We start from the raw sequence: 20,733 nt of genomic DNA, 5'->3' as shown, positions 1-20,733 counted from the left end.
TTTAGCTCAATAGCTTCCAGGTAATTTGGTCAATTGATTCAAAATCAGTGTTGGGTCATAGTACTACTCGGGTTGCATGAGATACGCCTCTTGATTTTTAATTTAAAATCTTTTCATAATTTTTATTAATTTTTATATGGAAATATTATCATTTTAGCTCAATAGCTTCCAGGTAATTTGGTCATTTGGCTCAAAATCAGTGTTGGATCATAGTACTACTCGGGTTGCATGAGATACGCCCCCTGGTTTCATATTTCAAATCTGTTCATAATTTTTATTAATATTCATATGTACTGAGGGGTATTTCATATACAATATTAGCATTTTAGCTCAATAGCTTCCAGGTAATTTGGTCAATTGATTCAAAATCAGTGTTGGATCATAGTACCACTCTGGCTGCATGAGATACGCCTCTTGATTTTTAATTTCAAATCTTTTCATAATTTTTATTAATTTTTATATGGAAATATTAGCATTTTAGCTCAATAGCTTCCAGGTAATTTGGTCAATTGGCTCAAAATCAGCGTTGGATCATAGTACTACTCGGGTTGCATGAGATACGCCCCCTGGTTTCATATTTCAAATCTCGTCATAATTTATATTAATATTCATATGTATAGAGGCATATTTCATATACAATATTAGCCTTTTAGCTCAATAGCTTCAAGGTAACTTCGTTAATTGACTCAAAATCAGTGTTGGATCATAGTACTACTCGGGTTGCATGAGATACGCCTCTTGATTTTTAATTTCAAATCTTTTCATAATTTGTATTAATTTTTATATGGAAATATTAGCATTTTAGCTCAATAGCTTCCAGGTAATTTGGTCAATTGACTCAAAATCAGTGTTGGATCATAGTACTACTCGGGTTGCATGAGATACGCCTCTTGATTTTTAATTTCAAATCTTTTCATAATTTTTATTAATTTTTATATGGAAATAATATCATTTTAGCTCAATAGCTTCCAGGTCATGTGATTAATTGACTCAAAATCAGTGTTGGATCATAGTACTACTCGGGTTGCATGAGATACGCCCCCTGGTTTCATATTTCAAATCTCGTCATAATTTTTATTAATATTCATATGTATTGAGGGGTATTTCATATACAATATTAGCCTTTTAGCTCAATAGCTTCCAGGTAATTTGGTCAATTGACTCAAAATCAGTGTTGGATCATAGTACTACTCGGGTTGCATGAGATACGCCTCTTGATTTTTAATTTCAAATCTTTTCATAATTTTTATTAATTTTTATATGGAAATAATATCATTTTAGCTCAATAGCTTCCAGGTCATGTGATTAATTGACTCAAAATCAGTGTTGGATCATAGTACTACTCGGGTTGCATGAGATATGCCGCTTGATCTTTAATTTCAAATCTCTTCATAATTTATATTAATATTCATATGTATAGAGGCATATTTCATATACAATATTAGCCTTTTAGCTCAATAACTTCCAGGTAATTTGGTTAATTGACTCAAAATCAGTGTTGGATCATAGTACTACTCGGGTTACATGAGATACGCCTCTTGATTTTTAATTTCAAATCTTTTCATATTTTTTATAAATTTGTATATGGAAATATTAGCATTTTAGCTCAATAGCTTCCAGGTAATTTGGTCAATTGGCTCAAAATCAGTGTTGGATGGGAGTACTACTCGGGTTGCATGAGATACGCCCCCTGGTTTCATATTTCAAATCTGTTCATAATTTTTATTAATATTAATATGTATTGAGGGGTATTTCATATACAATATTATCATTTTAGCTCAATAGCTTCCAGGTAATTTGGTCAATTGACTCAAAATCAGTGTTGGATCATAGTACTACTCGGGTTGCATGAGATACGCCCCCTGGTTTCATATTTCAAATCTCGTCATAATTTATATTAATATTCATATGTATTGAGGGGTATTTCATATACAATATTATCATTTTAGCTCAATAGCTTCCAGGTAATTTGGTCAATTGATTCAAAATCAGTGTTGGGTCATAGTACTACTCGGGTTGCATGAGATACGCCTCTTGATTTTTAATTTAAAATCTTTTCATAATTTTTATTAATTTTTATATGGAAATATTAGCATTTTAGCTCAATAGCTTCCAGGTAATTTGGTCAATTGACTCAAAATCAGTGTTGGATCATAGTACTACTCGGGTTGCATGAGATACGCCTCTTGATTTTTAATTTCAAATCTTTTCATAATTTTTATTAATTTTTATATGGAAATAATATCATTTTAGCTCAATAGCTTCCAGGTCATGTGATTAATTGACTCAAAATCAGTGTTGGATCATAGTACTACTCGGGTTGCATGAGATATGCCGCTTGATCTTTAATTTCAAATCTCTTCATAATTTATATTAATATTCATATGTATAGAGGCATATTTCATATACAATATTAGCCTTTTAGCTCAATAACTTCCAGGTAATTTGGTTAATTGACTCAAAATCAGTGTTGGATCATAGTACTACTCGGGTTACATGAGATACGCCTCTTGATTTTTAATTTCAAATCTTTTCATATTTTTTATAAATTTGTATATGGAAATATTAGCATTTTAGCTCAATAGCTTCCAGGTAATTTGGTCAATTGACTCAAAATCAGTGTTGGATCATAGTACTACTCGGGTTGCATGAGATACGCCCCCTGGTTTCATATTTCAAATCTCGTCATAATTTATATTAATATTCATATGTATTGAGGGGTATTTCATATACAATATTATCATTTTAGCTCAATAGCTTCCAGGTAATTTGGTCAATTGATTCAAAATCAGTGTTGGGTCATAGTACTACTCGGGTTGCATGAGATACGCCTCTTGATTTTTAATTTAAAATCTTTTCATAATTTTTATTAATTTTTATATGGAAATATTATCATTTTAGCTCAATAGCTTCCAGGTAATTTGGTCATTTGGCTCAAAATCAGTGTTGGATCATAGTACTACTCGGGTTGCATGAGATACGCCCCCTGGTTTCATAGTTCAAATCTGTTCATAATTTTTATTAATATTCATATGTACTGAGGGGTATTTCATATACAATATTAGCATTTTAGCTCAATAGCTTCCAGGTAATTTGGTCAATTGATTCAAAATCAGTGTTGGATCATAGTACCACTCTGGCTGCATGAGATACGCCTCTTGATTTTTAATTTCAAATCTTTTCATAATTTTTATTAATTTTTATATGGAAATATTAGCATTTTAGCTCAATAGCTTCCAGGTAATTTGGTCAATTGGCTCAAAATCAGCGTTGGATCATAGTACTACTCGGGTTGCATGAGATACGCCCCCTGGTTTCATATTTCAAATCTCGTCATAATTTATATTAATATTCATATGTATAGAGGCATATTTCATATACAATATTAGCCTTTTAGCTCAATAGCTTCAAGGTAACTTCGTTAATTGACTCAAAATCAGTGTTGGATCATAGTACTACTCGGGTTGCATGAGATACGCCTCTTGATTTTTAATTTCAAATCTTTTCATAATTTGTATTAATTTTTATATGGAAATATTAGCATTTTAGCTCAATAGCTTCCAGGTAATTTGGTCAATTGGCTCAAACTCAGTGTTGGATCATAGTACCACTCGGGTTGCATGAGATACGCCCCCTGGTTTCATATTTCAAATCTGTTCATAATTTTTATTAATATTCATATGTATTGAAGGGTATTTCATATACAATATTATCATTTTAGCGCAATAGCTTCCAGGTAATTTGGTCAATTGATTCAAAATCAGTGTTGGATCATAGTACTACTCGGGTTGCATGAGATACGCCTCTTGATTTTTAATTTAAAATCTTTTCATAATTTTTATTAATTTTTATATGGAAATATTATCATTTTAGCTCAATAGCTTCCAGGTAATTTGGTCATTTGGCTCAAAATCAGTGTTGGATCATAGTACTACTCGGGTTGCATGAGATACGCCCCCTGGTTTCATATTTCAAATCTGTTCATAATTTTTATTAATATTCATATGTACTGAGGGGTATTTCATATACAATATTAGCATTTTAGCTCAATAGCTTCCAGGTAATTTGGTCAATTGATTCAAAATCAGTGTTGGATCATAGTACTACTCGGGTTGCATGAGATACGCCTCTTGATTTTTAATTTCAAATCTTTTCATAATTTTTATTAATTTTTATATGGAAATATTAGCCTTTTAGCTCAATAGCTTCCAGGTAACTTGGTTAATTGACTCAAAATCAGTGTTGGATCATAGTACTCCTCAGGTTGCATGAGATACGCCTCTTGATTTTTAATTTCAAATCTTTACATAATTTTTATTAATTTTTATATGGAAATATTAGCATTTTAGCTCAATAGCTTCCAGGTAATTTGGTCAATTGGCTCAAACTCAGTGTTGGATCATAGTACCTCTTGGGTTGCATGAGATACGCCCCTGGTTTCATATTTCAAATCTGTTCATAATTTGTATTAATATTCATATGTATTGGGGGGATTTCATATACAATATTAGCATTTTAGCTCAATAGCTTCCAGGTAATTTGGTCAATTGATTCAAAATCAGTGTTGGATCATAGTACCACTCTGGCTGCATGAGATACGCCTCTTGATTTTTAATTTCAAATCTTTTCATATTTTTTTATAAATTTTTATATGGAAATAATATCATTTTAGCTCAATAGCTTCCAGGTCATGTGATCAATTGGCTCAAAATCAGTGTTGGATGGGAGTACTACTCGGGTTGCATGAGATACGCCCCCTGGTTTCATATTTCAAATCTGTTCATAATTTTTATTAATATTCATATGTATTGAGGGGTATTTCATATACAATATTAGCCTTTTAGCTCAATAGCTTCCAGGTAATTTGGTCAATTGACTCAAAATCAGTGTTGGATCATAGTACTACTCGGGTTGCATCAGATACGCCTCTTGATCTTTAATTTCAAATCTCTTCATAATTTATATTAATATTCATATGTATAGAGGCATATTTCATATACAATATTAGCCTTTTAGCTCAATAGCTTCCAGGTAATTTGGTTAATTGACTCAAAATCAGTGTTGGATCATAGTACTACTCGGGTTACATGAGATACGCCTCTTGATTTTTAATTTCAAATCTTTTCATATTTTTTATTAATTTTTATATGGAAATATTAGCATTTTAGCTCAATAGCTTCCAGGTAATTTGGTCAATTGACTCAAAATCAGTGTTGGATCATAGTACTACTCAGGTTGCATGAGATACGCCTCTTGATTTTTAATTTCAAATCTTTTCATAATTTTTATAAATTTTTATATGGAAATATTAGCATTTTAGCTCAATAGCTTCCAGGTAATTTGGTCAATTGGCTCAAAATCAGTGTTGGATCATAGTACTACTCGGGTTGCATGAGATACGCCCCCTGGTTTCATATTTCAAATCTGTTCATAATTTTTATTAATATTCATATGTATTGAGGGGTATTTCATATACAATATTAGCCTTTTAGCTCAATAGCTTCCAGGTAATTTGGTTAATTGACTCAAAATCAGTGTTGGATCATAGTACTACTCGGGTTGCATGAGATACGCCTCTTGATTTTTAATTTCAAATCTTTACATAATTTTTATTAATTTTTATATGGAAATATTAGCATTTTAGCTCAATAGCTTCCAGGTAATTTGGTCATTTGGCTCAAAATCAGTTTTGGATCATAGTACTACTCGGGTTGCATGAGATACGCCCCTCTGGTTTCATATTTCAAATCTGTTCATAATTTTTATTAATATTCATATGTATTGAGGGGTATTTCATATACAATATTAGCATTTTAGCTCAATAGCTTCCAGGTAATTTGGTCAATTGATTCAAAATCAGTGTTGGATCATAGTACCACTCTGGCTGCATGAGATACGCCTCTTGATCTTTAATTTCAAATCTTTTCATAATTTTTATTAATTTTTATATGGAACTAATATCATTTTAGCTCAATAGCTTCCAGGTCATGTGATCAATTGACTCAAAATCAGTGTTGGATCATAGTACTACTCTGGCTGCATAAGATACGCCTCTTTTTTTTTATTTCAAATATGTTCATAATTTTTGTATACATTATAATACTTAATAAATATAGCTTGTTAGCTCCTAATCAATTCTAAACACAGTATCTAGGCTTATATCTCACATCTCATTTTGAAAACATGAAGTCAGGACAGCTTCAGCCCTTTTCTGCGTGCCTGTGTTTACTGTAAAGTCTGTAATACGTGCGCATTTGAAATGTTCGCTCAGAGCCGCTCAGAGCCGCCCTGGACCCATGAGAGGTTTACCCAGAGCGCAGAGCCGCCCTGGGCAGGTTTACCCAGAGCGAATGTCTGTCGAATATCCAACGAATATCCAACGTAAAACTAACTTCACCGCGGTAGTAACTCTCCAACCAGAGGTGGGTAGAGTAGCCAAAAATTGTACTCAAGTAAAAGTACTGTTACTTCAGAATAACATGACTCAAGTAGAAGTAAAAAGTAGTCATCCAAATAATTACTTGAGTAAAAGTAAAAATGTACTTGGTGAAAAAACTACTCAAGTACTGAGTAACTGTTGAGTAACGTCTGATTTATTTTTTTTAACACAACCATTCAAACAGACAAAAGTACAAAATAATCATCTTCAGGCAAATTAAATCAATAAAATAAATTAAAATTAATAAAAAATAAATGTCTTAAATCAAAATAATCTTAAAGTAAATTCAAGTACTTTAATAAATAATAAAATAAATAAAATAACCGAATAAAAAAATTAATTAAGCACAAATAGCACAAAATTTCAAGCCTTTGTAATTTTCTTTTTTAACCCGGCAGAACTAGAACAAGCCCATGAACTCATAGAAACTCTGTGTGTGTTTGAGTCTGTGTAAATGTGACAAAACGTGCAAAAACAAAAATTTTTCCCAAAGAATCACCCAGTGATGTCATGAGATTGACACGTACGTGGATAAAAGGGATAAAAGAAAAGTAACAGCTCAACGTAGCCTAATGTAGCGGAGTAAGAGGAACAGTTTCTTCTTCACAAATCTACTCAAGTAAAAGTAAAAAGTATAGTGATTCAAAACTACTCCTAAAAGTACAAAATTTCCCAAAACTTACTCAAGTAAATGTAACGGAGTAAATGTAACTCGTTACTTCCCACCTCTGTCTCCAACTAACCATATCTAAGAGAAATAACCCAATGCATTGAAGGTATTGAACAGGACTTTTCAAAGAATTGCTCTTGTGCAAAATGTGGAAGTCGAGAAAGAAATATCTATATTGATAGATTTTACTATAACTATTGTTATGACACAAAACTATATTCCCATGTAATTTGTACTCAAGCTTTTATTTAGATTAAACATTGGGAAATTCGTTCACTTATCAGCTGCTATAATGCTATTTTTTTCTCTCTTTTCGGTCCAATTGGCCATTTAGGGGCAAACTTAACATGCACTAGCTCGTTAAGGCAAGGCAAACTCATTTGTATAGCACAATTCAACACAAGGTAATTCAAAGTGCTTTACATCAACATTAAAGACCCAATTAAACAGTAAATAACAAATAAAATGATAATAAAAGAGGTAAAATAATAAAAAGCACAAGTTGTTAAAAATAAGGGCAGTAGAGTACAGCAGGTAAGTATTTAATTTAAGAGTACACTTCAGTAAACAGTAATGTTTTTAGGCCTGATTTAAAAGATCTACAGTTGGAGCAGACCTCAGGTCTACAGGAAGTTTGTTCCACCGGTGAGGAGCAGAATAACTGAACGCTGCCTCACCTTGCTTGGTTCTGGTTCTGGAACCACAACAAACCAGATCCAGATGAACCTCAGGGGTCTGGGAGCTTCATAGGAACTAACAGATCCAGCATGTATTTTGGTCCAAGACCATTCAGGTCTTTGTAGACCAGCAGGAAGATTTTAAACTCTATCCTTTGACTCACTCAAAGCCAGTGTAGCCATTTCATGACCGGTGTAATGTGGTGCAGTTTCCTGGTGTTTGTAAGGTACCACATATACAGCTGGCAGGGCTCCAGGGTCCACCGTACAGCACAACTGTCTTTCTGAACACCATGTGTGGTCTACTGGGTATAAGACCTATTAGATCTGTATATTATCCTTTTATTCTGAAGGGGCTTTCCAGAAATGCACATCATCATGCCACTTTTCTTGACTTTGTAATGTATTAAATTCAAAGCCAACCATGTGTTTAACTTAGAAACTTGCTGTTTTTAAATATATTTTAGGATTATCCAGTTTCTTGCTGTTACAAATATCACAAGAGCGACATGGGCATGCAGAAAGACACAATGAGCTTAAAATCATGAAAAACAGTTTTCATTACTCTTTTTGTCTTTCTGTTTTGACATTATCCTGGCATGCTGTTTAGAGAAACTAAACCTACGTTTAATGACCTCTGTAGGAGCTGTTTAAACTAACAGCTATAAGAAGACTATAATTACAGTACAGAACAAAAGTTTGGACACACCTTCTCATTCAAACAAATGGGGAAGTGTGTCCAAACTTTTGGTCTGTACTGTATATAACTTCTGCAGTGATGAACTACAGTCTTTAACACGTTTTTTGCTGCCATACATTCATCCTAACTTTTAGACGTTCACTAAAAACATTATGTAAAATGAAAACTGTACAATTTACAATATGTGTTTAATAAGGATAAATAAAACCCATAGTAAACTTTATTCTACAGAAGTACTAGATAAAAAGTTAGCCCAAAATTGTCTGCATTTTTGTCAACAAAAAAAAACTTTCAAAGATAAACAGGAAAAGTCTAAAGCTGAAAAGATAAGAAAACAACCTCAATTTCTAAAAATTCATATTTTTGTTTCTCTGTAGGAGGGTTTTTTTTTCAATCTTTTTTCTCTGCTGCATTGAAATTTAAAAAAACAACACTAAACAACAATTTTTTTTTTACCAAAAGATAATCTGCCCGTACCTTGTCAGCGTGCGGTACCAAACCGGGGAGTGCCCACCCGGCTGGGCCTCATAACCTACCTAAATATTAACAAGCCTGTTGTGTCTTTTGTTTGTAAAAGCTTGTAACCTGAGATTGGTCAGCAGAAAAAAAAATTTGAGAGTGGAAGATTTTTTTTATTGTGCACTTCGAGAAAAAAGTCAATTTAAAAAAAAAAAAAATTTCGTGAATAAAGTCGAAATGTTGAGAAAAAAGGCGAAATTTCGACTTTATTCACGGAATTTCGACTTTTAAAAACAAAAAAAAAAAAGTCGAAATTTCGTGAATAAAGTCGAAATGTTGAGGAAAAAAGGCGAAATTTCGACTTTATTCACGGAATTTCGACTTTTTTTTTTTTTTTTAAAAAAGTCGAAATTCAGTGAATAAAGTCGAAATTTCGCCTTTTTTCTCAACATTTCGACTTTATTCACGAAATTTCGACTTTTTTCTCAACATTTCGACTTTTTTCTCAACATTTCGAATTTATTCACGACATTTTGACTTTTTTCTCAACATTTCAACTTTTTTCTCGATATTTCGACTTTTTTCTCGAAATTATACTTCAACAATATTCTCGACATTTCGACTTTTTTCTCGAAATTGTACTTCAACAATATTCTCAACATTTCGACTTTATTCACGAAATTTCAACTTTTTTCTCGACATTTAGACTTTTTTCTCACATTTCGACTTTATTCACAAAATTTTGACTTTTTTCTCAACATTTAGACTTTTTTCTCGAAATTGTACTTCAACATTAATCTCGACATTTCAACTTTTTCCTCGACATTTCGACTTTTTTCTTGAAGTGCATAATGAAAAAAAAATCTTCATCCTCTAAAATATTATTTTTATTTTTCTCCTGCCTGGCCTTAATACTCTTCCGTAGCAGAGTCATGGAGTCCAAGCAGAAAAAAAAAAAAAAAAAGTATTGACATATTACTTGTGGCTCCACATTTCTGTAAAAAGTTTCACCTTACACAACCGGCGTTGCTGAATAGTTGGCGTGTTCTCGCAGGGTGTCATGGATCCAAAGCATTGTGGTTGTTGTTGCCAAAGAGAACATGGAGCTGATGATGGACATCGTCCGGCGGTTCCAGCACTCGCGGGTTTCGAGTGGTGTCAGGCGGCTCGACTCGTCACAGGTCGATCTGCAACGGCGTCCTGGCTCTGGGCGAGGAGGACAGCGCGGCGGCCCGAAGACCCAAGGTGGTTATCATACATGATGCAGTGAGGCCGTTTGTGGAGGAGGACTTTCTGTACGAGATCGCCGTGGCTGCCAAGGACCAAGGGGTCAGTATGATAAAGGCTCATTTAATGAATAAAGATGAGTTATTGGAATGAAAGAACGATCCGTCTAATGTGTTACATCAGCTCCTTTCACTCATCGATTGTTTTTTCTTCGCAGCTTAACCCTTGTGCTGTCTTTGGGTCAAAATGACCTAATTCTCCTGTTCCTTCTTTCCTCCTGCTCTCTCCTTCCTTCTTCCCTTTCTCCTTCCTTCCTTCCTTCCTTCCTTCCTTCCTTCCTTCCTTCCTTCCTTCCTTCCTTCCTTCCTTCTTCCTTCCTTCCTTCCTTCCTTCCTTCCTTCTTCCTTCCTTCCTTCCTTCCTTCCTTCCTTCCTTCCTTCCTTCCCCCTCCCTCCCTCCTTCCTTCCTTCCTTCCTTCCTTCCTTCCTTCCTTCCTTCCTTCCTTCCTTCCTTCCTTCCTTCCTTCCTTCTTCCTTCCTTCCTTTCTCCCTTCATTCCTTCTTTCTTTCCTTCTTTTTCATTCTCCTTCCTTCCTTCCTTCCTTCCTTCCTTCCTTCCTTCCTTCCTTCCTTCCTTCCTTCCTTCTTCCTTCCTTCCTTCCTTCCTTCCTTCCTTCCTTCCTTCCTTCTTTTCTTTCCTTCTTTTCATTCTTTCCTTCCTTCCTTCCTTCCTTCCTTCCTTCCTTCCTTCCTTCCTTCCTTCCTCCTTCCTTCCTTCCTTCCTTCCTTCTTTCTTTCCTTCTTTTCATTCTTTCCTCCCCTTCCTTCCTTCCTTCCTTCCTTCCTTCCTTCCTTCCTTCCTTCCTTCCTTCCTTCCTTCCTTCCTTCCTTCCTTCCTTCCTTCCTTCCTTCTTTCTTTCTTTCCTTCTTTTCATTCTTCTTTCCTCCCTTCTTCTCTTCCTCCTTCCTTGACCCGAAGACAGCACAAGGCTTAAAGAATATTTTTTATGGAACTAGTTAATGGCCACAGACCAGAAGAAATATTATTCCAAGACATATTTTTTAAACTAGATTGGTTCTGAGATAGAATTTGTGGGGATTTAAGTGAGTCAGCATGGGGGAAAATCATAAACCTGCCACAAAATAAACATTCCCTTGGTCATGTGACTTATTTTATACCTGTGGAGAATAATAATAATAAAAAAGGTTTAAAAGGAGCATACGGTGAATATCACGGACCTTCTGATTTCCAGTGGAGCTCCTGCCTGAGCACCACGTCTCCAGGGGGAACCAGTGGTCCTCTCTGTGCTGACTTTTGATGTTTTTGCTTTAAGAATTACAGTTTGTTTCTACACAAATATTTTTTTTGGTGTTTCCAGGTTCTCATCTGTGACTTAGTTTAGTTTAGTCTCATATTGAGCAGGACCCAGTGGTTATTTTCATTAGTTATAGACTTGTTAATTGTTAGGTCTACAGCACATCTAGACGAAAATCCTTGAAATCCTTTGCTGTTTTGTAGCAGAGGCAAAATAAACTCTCTCAAGATTACCTTTACAAATGAACCAGAGGGGCCACATGAAGGTTCTTATCAGATTATTGCTTAATCAGGGCTCCCTAAACCAGAGATGCACAGATTGACCAGCCACGGGCGAATATACTGTAATGTACGCTGCACCTAACGGGGACATTTTTTCTGACCCCATAGACCAGGGGTCGGCAACCCAAAATGTTGAAAGAGAAAATTTTCAAAATGTTGAAAATTGAACCAAAAACACAAAAAACAAATATGTCTGGAGCCGCAAAAAATGAAAAGTCTTGTATCAGCCTTAGAATGAAGACAACACATGCTGCATGTATCTATATTAGTTAGAACTGGGGGAAGATTTTTTTTTTCATTATGCACTTTGAGAAAAAAGTCGAAATGTCGAGAAAAAAGTCTAAATGTCGAGGAAATAGTCAAAATTTCGTGAAGTTAAAATGTTGAGATAAAAGTCAAAATGTTGAGCGAAATGTCAAGAAAAAAGTCGAAATGTCGAGAAAAAAGTCAAAATTCAGAGAAAAAAGTCGAAATGTCGAGATTAAAAAGGAAAGGAAACAGGAAGAAAAAAAGAGAAGAAAAAAGAAAAAAAGAAGAAAAAAAGAAATAAAAAGAGAAAAAAAGAGAAGAAAAAAGAAAAAAAGAAAAAGAAGGAAAAAAAAGCCCAACATTTTTGAAAAAGCTCCAGGAGCAACTAGGGCTTTGTTGGACAGATGACACGCAACGTCACGTCAAAGGTTTTCTGAAGAGCAGTTTTCACATCCCTTCTTTTTCCGTAATGCGGGTGCCGTGTTGTAAATGGTCAAACCGGCACTGGGAAACCGACTTGACACAAGCATCCACCTTGTGTCCTTTAGTTAATCGTTATATGCAGGTCACTCGCTGAAAAATCAGCAACGAAATCAGCCAAGAAAATTGCAGTCGGTGCATTTCTATCCCTAACCCTTTTTTCTTAGAAGCATCTGTCCTTAAACCTACAAAAAAAAAGATTGAAGCCAAGCAGGCTCATCTTATTCGCTGGTGCATTTTAAGTACTTGTGGCCGGAAATGTGGAAGCGCAATGTGAAAGCGCAATTTACTCATATTCGGAGTAAATTGTTGCACCAAAAGACACGCGAAATGCAACTTGTTTGATCTGTAGTTGAAGTATTTGCGGTTCCCCTCTTGATCGAACTCTGTACCGACGGAGTAGGAAAGGGTTTTGTATTGCATCTGTGAAGCAGGACTGCGTATCAGTTACTAGCAGAGCTCCTCGATTAAGGGATAAACTCAAAATGATAGTTATTTTGACCGGTATTGAATACCGAAATGATCACCCACTGACTTTTGAAATATTGCATTTATCAAACATAGGAAAAGCTTGAATCCTGGCAAACACATATGACGTGTAAAGCCGGGCATACACTGTGCGATTATCGGCTCGTTTTGAGCCGATTTTCCAGTCGTGCAACTATTTTTTGGATCAGGCCGGATTTCGACCCAATCGTTGGTCGTGCCTCGTGCAGTAAACGTGGGGTAACGACGAGAGATTAACACCTCACGACGAGCTCCCGATCACAAATCGTGTGCTCGCAAGAAAATCAAACGTGTTTGAAATCCTGGTCGTGCTACGACGCGATTTGCCTCATCCTTTCACAGAGAGCATGCGCAATCTCTGATGTCACGTCAAAAACTATTATTTGTAGTTTAAAGTGTTGCAAATTCACATTACAAATCATATTTTAATTGCAGAAAAAAAAGACAGCATTTCCCACGTCTGCCCAGCCAATTCCTTGTCCAATCATGACGTTGTCTAATCTTTTTTCATTTATCGCCACACAGAACGGCACAAATTGCTAAAGCCTGATTTATGGTTCCGCTTTACACCAAAGCAGAGCGATCTAGTCGTGCAGTGTGAGATGGGGCAGTCTCAAACGATGTAAAATATCGCACAGTGTATGCCCAGCTTAAGTAAATGACATATAGTTATTTAGGACATGAATAACTATGTTCAACATAAAGGGGATGGAGCGATTAAGACAGGTGACAGAATCTGAGGTAAAATATATTTATTTTTTCCTGTGGTGTCGAGGCAAAAAAAGCTGAAAGGGCTAAAAAAAGTCATCTTTAATGAAGGCAGGATACTTTGGACTTGTATTAATGTTTACAGCCGTGAATCCACGTTAATTGGCAGATTGATGCGTGATGTCACCAACAAAAATCATAGTTGGCAAGGGGGAGATGTTGAACGAGGATTTGTCAAATGAGTTATTTATATCTTTTAAGTGTAAACTTTGGGTTTTCAGACTGTTCTTCAGATGTTTTACTTTGCTTGATGAGGTCACCTTGGATTCTCGAACAGCATGACGAACACTTCCTGATGTTTCAATTGCAATGAACATTTTAAGTTAGATACCCAGTATTAAAAGTAACCACAGTTATGAAAGGAAAAAAGTGCACTTACTTCGTAGTTTCCAGTCTTGTGAGCAAATAAAAAAACCAGTATCAAAAAATCGATGTTGTAAAATTCTGTGAATAATGATAACTGTCTGTAGTAAAACACGGGCGTCTTTCTCGTCCAGTTGTAACTGTGACTGGGAAGCGTTTCCAAACCAAAAGATCTGGCTGGAACGGATACGAAACTGGGTATGTGCTGCTTGTAAACATTTATTTTGTGCTTTCATGATTGATCTCTCTTCAAAGCTCAATAAAGTCAACAGCAGAGAAACCTTGATTGCTCAGTCCGGCAGGACTTGTCTATTTTCAGATGAAGCATTACAGGCAGCAGCCGTGATCCCCGTACAAATGCAGGAAGAACCCTAAAAGCCCCCTCTTTCCTCGGCGTAGCACAGCTAAATTTAATCTCCACTGGAGATCATACTTCATCTTCTCTTGCGCCTTTAGTTGAAAACCAGAGGTCAGTAACAGAAGTGAGTGTAAACCAGTCCACCATGCTTCACTGCAGCCACTGTCAAAAAACATTCACTAGAGCGGGGTTTGAGTTCCCCGAGGTAATTTTTATCCTCATCTACACTGTAGAATGAACTTTTGTTAACAAAAAAACCCCCCAAAAACACAGATTTCTCTGACTATAACAATATTATTCACCCATTTCTTATGATGTTTATCAGACTAACAACTTATTGGCTCCTGATGTTGATGGTTGTGTCAGTGATGGAGAGAAAACATCTGGAATGAGGCCTCTGCCACCCAGACCAACAAACCTGCAGATAATTCATGGTTAGGTCTCACAAGGTCTGACAGAAAACGTTGAATACAGGAGCAACTGCTGCCCTCAGACCTAACACGGGGGCCAACATTTATCTGTGTGTGTGTGTGTGTGTTAGGGATGGGCGGTATGGACTAAAAAATGTATCACGATAATTTCTGGCATTTATCCCGATAACGATAAAAAAAATACTTAAAAAAAATACTTTCTTTCTTTCTTTCTTTCTTTCTTTCTTTCTTTCTTTCTTTCTTTCTTTCTTTCTTTCTTTCTTTCTTTCTTTCTTTCTTTCTTTCTTTCTTTCTTTCTTTCTTTCTTTCTTTCTTTCTTTCTTTCTTTCTTTACTTCAGGCTAATTTCTTTCTTTCTTTCTTTCAGGCTCATTTCTTTCTTTCTTTCTTTCTTTCTTTCTTTCTTTCTTTCTTTCTTTCTTTCTTTCTTTACTTCAGGCTAATTTCTTTCTTTCTTTCTTTCTTTCTTTCTTTCTTTCTTTCTTTCTTTCTTTCTTTCTTTACTTCAGGCTAATTTCTTTCTTTCTTTCTTTCTTTCTTTCTTTCTTTCTTTCAGGCTCATTTCTTTCTTTCTTTCTTTCTTTCTTTCTTTCTTTCTTTCTTTCTTTCTTTCTTTCTTTCTTTCTTTCTTTCTTTCAGGCTCATTTCTTTCTTTCTTTCTTTCTTTCTTTCTTTCTTTCTTTCTTTCTTTCTTTCTTTCTTTCTTTCTTTCTTTCTTTCTTTCAGGCTCATTTCTTTCTTTCTTTCTTTCTTTCTTTCTTTCTTTCTTTCTTTCTTTCTTTCCTTCCTTCCTTCCTTCCTTCCTTCCTTCCTTCCTTCCTTCCTTCCTTCCTTCCTTCCTTCCTTCCTTCCTTCCTTCCTTCCTTCCTTCCTTCCTTCCTTCCTTCAGGCTCTTTCTTTCTTTCTTTCTTTCAGACCCATTTCTTTCTTTCTTTCAGGCTCATTTCTTTCTTTCTTTCTGGCTCATTTCCTCAATTTATCATTTTTACTGCGAGATACAAATTCTTACCGTGGGGAATTTTTTTGACAGTTTATCGTGAAGGGTAAAATATCACCCATTCCTAGTGTGTGTACAAACGTGCTCTGTGATGAACCCTCACAGCGGGCAGCCTGGTCTTTATTATATCTCACTAGTATCCCCTCATGACAGAAAGCCTGTCTCCGCTGCAATGTCACAGATTAATTTTGATTTTAACAGCATGTGTAACACACGGAACACATGTTTGCTTTCGTTTCATTCTCCCAACCACACACCGAGCCTGCAGCGAGATGAAATAGTTTCTAGGAGAGGGAAGTGCGAGCTGGGCGCGCTCCAGCCGCGTTTGTCAAGATGGATTCACTGGTTTTAGGCTATAAAAGCTATTAGTGTCCATCAGCTGACGTCTTTTGTTATTCTTCACCTCTAAATCTGCAATCTTTCCTCTGGACTGTTTTATTCAGCTTTATTTATGTTTAACACCGAATCAGGACAGATGTCATCTCAAGGCACTTCACATTAGTGCAACTGACACAAAGCTAATTAGAAACCAGCAAACTGCACTGGGGCTTTTCTTCCATACGATCCCCATTCCTGAGTGGAAGAAGCTCCTATTTGAACAGGAAGAAACCTCTGGCAGAGCCGGACTGAGGATGGGCAGCCATCGGCCTTGTTCTGTATTCGTCTGGAAAACAATCATGGTGATAAAGATAATCCAAGTCTGATCCAACAAACTTTATTGGGATCTGAAACTGATTGTTCCTGAGACTAAAATCAGAAACAACGAAGTAAAGAGTGACAGACAAAGATAGAAAAGACCGCAATGGATGTTGTGTGTGTAATAGGAATGGGCGATATTTTACCGTTCATGATATACCGTCAAAAGAATTCCTCACGGTAAGAATTTGTATCTCACAGTAAAAACGATAAATTCCCGTTGATGATGTTTTTGTGTAAAGCTGATTTATGGTTCTGCGTTAAATCCACGCACAACGTACGTGAAGGAAGGAAGGAAGGAAGGAAGGAAGGAAGGAAGGAAGGAAACAAGGAAAGAAGGAAGGAAGGAAACAAGAAAAAAAGGAAAGAAGGAAGGAAGGAAACAAGAAAAAAAGGAAAGAAGGAAGAAAACAAGGAAAGAAGCAAGGAAGGGAGAAAAGAGGAAGGAAGGAAGGAAGGGAGGAAGGGAGGAAGGGAGAAAAGAGGAAGGGAAAAAGGAAGGAGAGAGCAGGAGGAAGGAAGGAAGGAAGGAAGGAAGGAAGGAAGGAAGGAAGGAAGGAAGGAAGGAAGGAAGGAAGGAAGGAAGGAAGGAAGGAAGGAAGGAAGGAAGGAAGGAAGGAAGGAAGGAAGGAAGGAAGGAAGGAAGGAAGGAAGGAAGGAAGGAAGGAAGGAAAGGGGAGAAGGAAGGGAGAAAACAAGGAAAGGGGACAAGGAAGGGAGAAAACAAGGAAAGGAGGAAGGAAGGGAGAAAACAAGGAAATGAGGAAGGAAGGGAGAAAAGAGGAAGGGAAGAAGGAAGGAGAGAGGAGGAAGAAGGAAGGAAGGAAGGAAGGAAGGAAGGAAGGAAGGAAGGAAGGAAGGAAGGAAGGAAGGAAGGAAGGAAGGAAGGAAGGAAGGAAGGAAGGAAGGAAGGAAGGAAGGAAGGAAGGAAGGAAGGAAGGAAGGAAGGAAGGAAGGAAGGAAGGATAAATTCCCGTTGATACGTTTTTGTGTAACAAACATGGCGGATCTGAGAGCGAGATAGATTTATAGTTGAAAAGGTGGAGTTGAATTGGTATTTTTTTTATCGTTATGGGGATAAATGCCAGAAATTATCGTGATGCATTTTTTAGTCCATACCGCCCATCCCTAGTGTGTAAATGAGTGTATGTACTGTATATTTGTGGTTATGTTGGATGTAACCCCTTGATTCATGCAAGAGTTTAAACGGTCAGAGCTGAGGAGACGCATAAAGCAGTGGTTGGTTGTTGCTGAAGTGGTGCTGGTCATCAACACTACCAACAGCATATTTGCGTTATTGTATAACTACATTACTTGCACATGTATGACAGCATCCACCACAGGAACCCAAGACATTTCTTTTTATGCGCTTCTTGCTCAGGAATTCAGTAATTGTGAAGATCTTTGTTCCTCAACATTTTTGATTCTTGTGTGTGTTCATTTTTGCATGTGCCAAAGTGTCTCTGAGCGAGACAATGAACCCTGCCCCCCAAAATTTCCCCATCCACTCATAGTTCTGGTCCCAAGCCTGAATGAATGCAGAGCCTTGTGTCAGGGACGTCATCAACGGTACAAAAAACAAGAAAACACACCCATCCCACATCAGTATGTGGAACACAGTGATCCTCTGTGCGGAAAGGGTAATTCTCGTTAAGGATCGGCACTTTAAAGAAACAAAGAACAAAACACTTGTATGAAGTTCAAGGCGTCTGCTCCAAATGCTTCGTCATTATAGGTGTAATCAAATTTGCAGTTGCAGACTCGATGAGCATGAAATGCACGATTGTTACCAACAAATGAACATAAAACCAGAAACTTCACCAAAATGAAGTGATTTCTTCTTTCAGAGCTTAATTTCAACACTTCTGATTTCCTTAAAATATTAAAGTATTAAGAGCATGAAACATGCCCTAAACTGTTTGCTGCTCAGTGAGATTTTATCGATCAGGAAACTCCAAATCACCAAACCATAAATATTTTGGGAGAGATTATTTCATTCTTTATTTCATATTTTGAACAGTATTTCCCTTAGATTATTGTTTTCTAAACTGCTTTATTATGTTGCTGATGAATATAAAGAATCCCATATCCTCTTCTTTTTCCTTTTTCTTTTGTTTTTGTCCCGCAGGCAGCCGGAGCGATCCGCCCCCTGGTTTCCACGGTGATAGCCACCACGTCGGAGGGCTACCTGGATCACTCTCTGGAGCGCGCCAGGTACAGGGCCAGCGAGATGCCGCAGGGCTTCACCTACGATGTCATCTACCAGGCCTATCAGAGGGTACGACCGGCTCTTCTTTCCCGTTACAACCCAACATGTCCCTTTGTTGCAGGTGTCGCTGAGAAGTTAACGAGGAACTTCACGGAAAAAGTAAATCAGTCTAATTAAATCAGTCTGTCAGTAATTTACCAACCAATTTTTGTTTTCCAGTTAAATAAAGTTGTCTATTATATTATCTGCTGCTTGTAAATAGATGCTGGTGTTTTGGTGGAGGGAGTAAGGAGGAAAAATTATTATTTTAAGTCTCTATTTGTAGAGGTGTCAAAAGTATTCACATTCATTACTCAGGTAGAAGTATAGATACTAGAGTTTAAAAATACTCCTGTAGAAGTTGAAGTATCAACTCAAGTTTTTTACTCAAGTAAAAGTATAAAAGTACTGGTTTCAAAACTACTTAAAGTATAAAAGTAAAATTAATGTAAGGGGGGAAAAAGCCATTAAGGACAAAAGCCATTGAAAATGAATGTATCTTAGTATAATGCAAATATATTAAAGAAGCATATATGTGTACTATTGAGCATTAACATGTGTTTCAGAGAGCAGGAGATATGATGACTAGTTGCCTATAAGTATTGTAATGGTGCAAAAAGTCAAACTTCAGAGGCATGTTATCATTTATCCTAACCTTTATTGGAATGTACATCCAAGTTTAGTTGCAGGAATCTGAGGGAACGGATGTAAGAACAAAACTGGACAAGAACATCTGAAACAACCACAACCAAATTCCCTCTATCCGGATGGAGCAATTTAACTGGATAGTTTTTTTTTAAAGGCCGAAATGAAATAGAGTAACAAGGCTGTTTTTGAAATGTAAGGAGTAAAAAGTACAGATAATTGCGTGAAAATGTAAGGAGTAAAAGTAAAAAGTCGTCTGAAAAATAATTACTCCAGTGAAGTATAGATAACCAAAATTTCTCCTTAAGTAAGGTAACGAAGTATTTGTACTTCGTTACTTGACACTTCTGTCTATTTGTAAAAACTACATATTATTAGCTTAAAAAAATCATTCAGTTGTGATGGGTGTTGAGGAATAACTACAACTCACACTTTTATGTTTCTTCTTTTCCCCCATCTCTTCTTTTTGATGAATTTCTTTTTATTACATCTGCACATTCATTCTGCTTTAAATAGTTTTGGGCTTTTTTTTTTACTCGACACAAACATAAGCCTGTTCCGTTGGAAGCAAAAGAAAAGACAATATTTAAAACTAAACCATAACTTTTATTCCAGTATGGATTCAAATTGAGCTTTTATTTTCCAAAGTTTAAACATATGTTGCCTCTGCATAATTTTTCACTTTGTCAATGAATAGACGCTTTAGGCGACATGCAAATGATTGCAGTCTGTTATTTTTTGTGGTTCTCATTTTACACAGCTTCCATTATTTTTACAAAGGTTTTTGGACGATGTAAAGTCTCAACTTTGAGTATTTATTCCTCTTTTCTGTGCAACTGACAAAGTAAAAAGAATGTTTTGTTTTACTAACAGTTCCTAGTGCTGGCAAAGCAGTGCATGATTTGTTCAGCGCACATGCATCCAAAAGTAGAATTTCATAACCACATTTGTCAGAAGAAAAAAAAAAAACTCACATCCTATCACAGTTTGGCTGAATAAGGTCCTGCAGCCATGTGCCGCTAGCTCTCGGTGTTGAGTAATTAATGTGAAATGTTGAGATTTATGCCTTAAAAATGATGACAAAAGGCTTTATGATTGTCGTAGATCATAGCAGCTCTTTACAGTCCTCCATTGTTGCAGCGATGTGCCAGAACCTGCAGGGTTTCCCCCCGAAGAGCTCGAGTCGCGGGTGCTATCATTTTCCCCTGCTCTTTACCGCATCTG

At 36.3% G+C, this 20,733-nt stretch overlaps 1 protein-coding gene across 1 annotated transcript in view; it reads left to right on the top strand.

The window, feature by feature from the left end:
• Positions 1–20,733, top strand: part of crppa (CDP-L-ribitol pyrophosphorylase A) — a 106,550-nt gene that overhangs the window by 12,003 nt on the left and 73,814 nt on the right. The window contains 3 exon segments of the mRNA XM_061718562.1: positions 10,000–10,093; positions 10,095–10,274; positions 18,745–18,894. Of these exon segments, the coding sequence (XP_061574546.1) occupies positions 10,000–10,093; positions 10,095–10,274; positions 18,745–18,894 (424 nt within the window).

The sequence above is a fragment of the Cololabis saira genome, chromosome 3 (assembly GCF_033807715.1).
Source record: "Cololabis saira isolate AMF1-May2022 chromosome 3, fColSai1.1, whole genome shotgun sequence".
NCBI classification, from domain to species: domain Eukaryota; kingdom Metazoa; phylum Chordata; class Actinopteri; order Beloniformes; family Belonidae; genus Cololabis; species Cololabis saira.
The sequence above is the reverse complement of the archived record's forward strand: the minus strand, read 5'-3'. Positions and strand labels throughout refer to the sequence as shown.